The following is a 5,517-nucleotide window of genomic DNA, read 5'->3' on the forward strand; positions in this document are numbered from 1 at the left end:
TAATTAAATAATTAAACAAATTAATAATTACATAAATAATTAAATAATTAAAATTATTTAAAAGTTCTGTTGTTTCCAACGCCCCTACCCCCAGGGCTCCCCCAGTCTGCTGCAGCCCCCCAAAATGCCTGCACTGACTTCCAGTGCCTGGGAGGGGGGAGGTCTGAAAAGGGGCCACCCTTGCACCCCAAAAATCATGGAGGGGCACAACAAACGTTTTGGAGGGGCTGCAGTTTTGGGGACCCTGCCCCAGTACGGGGTCACCCCACCCAGGGTGTTTTGGGAGGCCTCTTTGGGGGTTTTTTGGCTTGAGGGGCGGGAGATTTTGGAGTCCCCCCACATCCCCTAAACTGCCTGTAAATAAATACTGAGTCCAACATCCTTCTTATCGCTTTGGGGGCTCCATGGTGGGATTGCTGGGGGGTCTGTGCAGGGAGAAGAGTTGGACTGGAGGATCCTCGTGGATCCCTTCAGCTCAGAACATTTATGATTCCACAATTCCAGACATTCTCTGGTAGTGCCACTTAGGACCAAGGACTCCTGAAGCTTAAATTACCTCAGTTTGGGGCGTGGTTTTTCCCGACTTAATTTTTTTCACCCCCCAAGTTTTTCAGACTCCTTTGTCTGGGAAGAAAGTTGTCATGTCCGGGGCTTCTCAGGTGAGGGCCAGCAGTGCTGGGTGGTGACTCTTTGGAAAGGGATATTTGTGGGGGCAGCCCCTCAAAAGGACAAGTGCAGCCTCCTTCCCCTTGTAGGGTGAAGCCTGGCAGGTGCCAGGTGTGTATGTGGCCCTACAGCCACACACTGAGGTCACAGTGGGACATTCTGCCTCCCTTGGCAACACCCCAATGCCCACTTCCCTAGAACCAGGACTAGGAACAACCGTGGGGAGCTGTTCCCAGGATCTGGTGCCCCGGTTTGGGACCATGGTGAGATGGAGAGGAGGAGGAGAGTAGCTCGAGCACGAGGAGCTGCAGCCAAGACAGAGCCCTTTCCTGGCTCCCTCCTTGCACTGTCCCCAGACCTCGTGTATTTCTCCAAGGATGGTGAGGCCTTGAGGTCCCCTGAGGCCCAAGAGCCATGGGATAATCCCAGCTTTTCACAGGATCACAGAATATGCTGAGCTGGGAGGGACCCACAAGGATCATCCAGTCCAACTCCTGGCCCTGCCCAGACCCATCCCCATCCCCGAGTCCCACTCTGTGCCCCAGAGGATCATCCAAACCCTCCTGGAGCTCTGGCAGCCTTGGTGCTGTGCCCACTGCCCTGGGGAGCCTGGGCAGTGCCAACCACCCTCTGGGGGAAGAACCTCTTTCTAATCTCCAACCTGACCCTGCCCTGACCCAACTCCAGACCATTCCCTCAGTCCTGTCCCTGGTCCCCCCAGAGCAGAGCTCAGTCCCTGCCCCTGCCCAGGAAGCTGGAACTGCACTGAGGTCTCCCCTCAGTCCCCTCTTCTCCAGCTGAACACACCAAGTGCCCTCAGTGTCCTCACACGGCTTCAAATCAAGGCCCTTCCCCATCTGTGTTGCCTCCTTTGGACACTCTCCAATGGCTCAATATCTTCCCTCCATTGTGTCCCCCCAAACAGCCCCAATGTTGAGGTGAGGCCGCCCCAGGGCAGAGCAGAGCAGGACAATCCCCTCCCTGATGCCCCCAGGACAGGGTTGTCCCTCCTGGCTGCCAGGGCACTGCTGACTCAGGGACAACTGGGCACCCACCAGGACCCCCAGGGCCCTTTCCTGGCACTGCTCTCCAGCATCTGACTCCCCAGTTGCCCAAATGTGCCATTCCTGACTGTCTTCTCCTGGTATTCCCATCTGGTGTTTCCGCAGTCACTCAAACAGTCCCACTTGTGCCAATTTCAGGGTTTGAATTGCAGAATTCTTCACTGCAAGTTCAGAAAAGGTGACTCATTACCAGGGCCCTTCTGTGGACCTTGATTTTACTGCAAAATTAACAAAAAATATGTTTTTTAGAAAATCGACAAATATGAGGAAAGAGCAGATATGGGTTTTGGGGAATCAGAAAATACGTTGAATTAGAAAGAAAATTGCATTGCTTTTGTATATCCTTCATTAGACCATTCTTGATTTTAGAGGCTACACTGATTGAGAGGCTACTCCAGTCACCAGTAATAAATGTGTTGGTGGCTTTCCCCAGGAAGAGTCCCTGTGGAGAAGGGGATGTGAGGTTGGGAAGGCAAGGGGAAATGATGATCTTCATAACCTCAACGTGGCCCGCCCTTCTCTTTTTCCAACAGTAATCACTAAAATTTGGGACTGTGTGTCCGAGTGCTGCCGCCAAGACCTGCTGCTGAAGAAGGTGGGGTTGGTTTCCTCGTCCCCCCTCAGGTCATGGGGGTTTCTTGACTCTTCCCTGTCCTGCCTGGCCCTTGCTCATCCGGCTTAAGTGTCTCAGGCAGTTGGAGAGAGCAGACAAGCAGCACTTTAGCAGGAGAATGTTGGATTTCTTTTTTTTGGAGTCTTTTCCAGCACAGCTGGAAGGGAGGAACACCCAGTGGGAGAGCCCAGGCAGTGCTCTGACAATTCTCAGCTCTTGGCACTCCTTGGGCCTTCCCAGGCTCTGCGTGTCCTGCACACTGCAGGGAGCGAGGAACCCTCTGCGGTGCAAGGCTTTCCTGAGTGCTCCATCTCAGGCCTTGCATCTGGAAAGGCCACAGATCCCCCTCAGTGGAGTCCACACAAGCCTTTTCCCCTGTCTGCTCTCTGAAAAGTGCCTGGCCTTGCTTATCACCTGCCTTTGATTCCAGAGGGTCGGGCTGATGGGCCTGGGGACCATCCACATCATGAAAAAGCCCATCTGGCAGGGAAAACTGGAAGGTTTCTTGGTTGACAGTCCCGAGTTCGACCTGGACAAGCCATTCCTGGTGGGGAACAAGCTCCCTCATGGGAACAGTCTGGCGCCTGGTAAGATGAGCCCTGGACACTGCTGGGGCCCTGCCAGCAGCTCTGTGGCTCCTCCAGGGCACCCTAAATCCAAGGGGTGCTGGTACTGCTGGGCAGCTCTCTTGGAAGTGTTCCTGGCAGTCACTGCACGGGCCCACAGAGGCACGAGATGTACTGCTGGATCCTCGTCCGTGTGGTGGGAGGGTTGGTGGCTCTGGCGTGGCCGGTGATCCCGGGAGGGCCGAGCGGGTGATGTTGCCGTGGGGTGGTTTCTCCCCAGAGCTCTCCAAAGCCGACGAGCTGGTCTGTGCCGAGGTTGCCCTGCGCCTGCACGTGCCCAAGGCCACCGTCGTGATGTGCATCAAGGCCACCACGAGGGTCTTTGAGTGGGCCTTGTCCAGCAGGCAGAACTTCGACTTCGTGTTCAAGGACATCGGTGTCCTGGTGTGCCGAGGGGGGCACGTGGCCATGAGGTTCTTCGAGGGCCTGGCCCGGGAGGTGGCTCAGTCCGAGAACCTGGCAGACAGTTTGCTCCAGGTGGGTCTGCTACACCTTCCAACTCTTGGGCAGCTTCCCATGGTCCTGCTGACTGGGCCTGCCCTCCTGCCTCCAGAGGGTCCTGCCTGGAGGATGAGCTGTGCTGGGCTTGGAGACACCTTTTGGTGTCCCAAAAGGCCAAGGTGGTGGGGAGGCTGGTGGATGTGGACACAATGCAGGGGCAGAGGAGGAGGGTGGGGGAGAGGCAGCTGGGGTTGGGCTGGGGAGACAGAGAGGGAGCTGGGGTTGGGATGGCAGAGGGGCTATTGGGATTGGGGGTGACAGAGAGGGAGTTGGGGATGGGGTGGGGTAAAGGCAGCTGGGGTTGGGGTGACAGAAAGGTAGTTCGGTTGTGATGGTGGAGAGGGAGCCGGAATTGGGATGATGGAGAGGTAGTCGGGGTTGGGATGGAGGAGAGGCAGCTGAGATTGGGGTGACAGAGAGGCAGCTGGGGTTGGGTTTGAGGAGAGGTATTTGGGGTTGAGGAGACAGAGAGACAGCTGGGGTTGGGGTGAGAGAGAGGCAGCAGGGATTGGGCTTGAGGAGACACATTCGGAGTTGGGGTGGTGGAGAGGGAGCTGGGGTTGGGGAGACAAAGAGGCAGTTGGGGTTGGGGTGACAGAGGCAGCTGTGGTCGGGTTTGAGGTGAGGTTTCTGCCTGTTGAGCGGGGTAAATTCCCCGTGGATCCCTGCCATGTCTCTGTCCCTGTTGCAGTCACCAAACCTGAGGCAATCATTCATAGCCCGCACGGAAAAGGACATTTCCGAGCTGCCTCCTGGAGGTGTCTTGGTGTTGCCACAGTGAGTCCCTTTTTTCCTGTTCCAGGGGTGTGTTCCCTCCTGGCTGGGCAGTGTCCCAGCCCCTCCCTGCTGAGCTGCCCTGGGTGCTACTGCTGCTGGTCTCCTCCTGAGGTTGGGTGGGAAGAACTCTGCCCAGGGAATGCTTTTGTGCAAAGCCCAGGGCCATTCTGGCTTCTTTGGGAAGTGCCTCCAGGTGGATTCCCTGGCAAGAAGGCCCGTTTTGCCTTCCCACCTGCGTGGGAACTGCCCTGGAGATGCAGTTGGGGGCCATGGTGCAGAACTCCACCATCTCCTTCCCTTTCCTTGGAGTGAGACTGAGAACCAAGAGGCCGCAGAGCCCGGGATATTCTCAGGTCCCAGAGCCCGGGATGCTCCCAGTCAATGTGTGTTTGCTTCCCTTGGAAAGCACCTCTGACAAGGGGTATCCCAGACTTGCCTGAGAGGAGCCCTATGGATGGAGGCTCCAGGGAAATGTTTTACCACTCCTCCTACTGTGTCTCATTTAGAAAACTGGATGGCCGGGAACAGCTCCTTCCCAGGGGCTGCCATGGGCTCTGCTACATCCATTCCAACTGAGGTCTCCACATTCTTTCCAGCTTTGTGCAGGTGGATGGGAAGTCAAAGCCACATCCTGTGAATGCTTCCCTGCAGAGCACTGGAACAACGAGCGCTGAGCACCAGCTGACTCCGGGTACATCCCCCCCCAGAACTGACCTCCTCCATGCTCAAGGGAATCCCCTCTCCAGCCTAAAAGCTGTCCCAGCAGGTCACCCTTTTTCTACATGGGGCCCCAAGGCAGCAGTGGGGCAGCTCCAGGGAGTAGCACGGCCCTCAGGGAAGGGGAGTGAGTTGGGACAGGAGGGCTGGCACATCCTTCATGTCCAAAGTGTTCCAGAGGTGCAGCTGAGAGGAGCTTCCTCTTTGCCTTCCCCAGGGAATGTTCCTGGCCAGCGCCTTCTTTCTCGCCCACGTGTTTCTCCGAGTCGGATAAGGGATGTGGAGGTGGCGGGAAGGGAAAAGAGAAAGGCTGATGCTGGAGGGCAGAGAGGGAGGTGAGTCCTGGAGAGTGGCTCTAGGGAATGCCAAGTGCCACGTGCTCCTGGGCGGATGTGAGGAGCTGCCACCTTTGGCCACTGTGCCTGGACTCAGCCAGGGCAGATCCCAGCATGGGCACAAGGACTTGGCTCTTCATAGAATCACAGAATCATAGAATCAGCTGGGTTGGAAGGGACCTCCGAGATCATCAAGTCCAAGCCTTGATCCAACCCCG

At 56.5% G+C, this 5,517-nt stretch overlaps 1 protein-coding gene across 1 annotated transcript in view; it reads left to right on the forward strand.

The window, feature by feature from the left end:
• The first annotated feature begins 829 nt into the window (after positions 1-829).
• The window catches only part of LOC108505697 (coiled-coil domain-containing protein 81-like), a 7,240-nt gene continuing 2,552 nt past the window's right edge, over positions 830-5,517 (forward strand). The window contains exons 1-7 of the mRNA XM_017831954.1: positions 830-1,046; positions 2,264-2,325; positions 2,774-2,930; positions 3,190-3,446; positions 4,162-4,247; positions 4,844-4,938; positions 5,182-5,299. Coding sequence (XP_017687443.1) covers positions 935-1,046; positions 2,264-2,325; positions 2,774-2,930; positions 3,190-3,446; positions 4,162-4,247; positions 4,844-4,938; positions 5,182-5,299 — 887 coding nt within the window. The 5' untranslated portion in view covers positions 830-934. The remainder of the gene's footprint in view (positions 1,047-2,263; positions 2,326-2,773; positions 2,931-3,189; positions 3,447-4,161; positions 4,248-4,843; positions 4,939-5,181; positions 5,300-5,517) is intronic.

Source organism: Lepidothrix coronata, unplaced genomic scaffold (assembly GCF_001604755.1).
Source record: "Lepidothrix coronata isolate B3197 unplaced genomic scaffold, Lepidothrix_coronata-1.0 Scaffold198, whole genome shotgun sequence".
Lineage (NCBI taxonomy): Eukaryota > Metazoa > Chordata > Aves > Passeriformes > Pipridae > Lepidothrix > Lepidothrix coronata.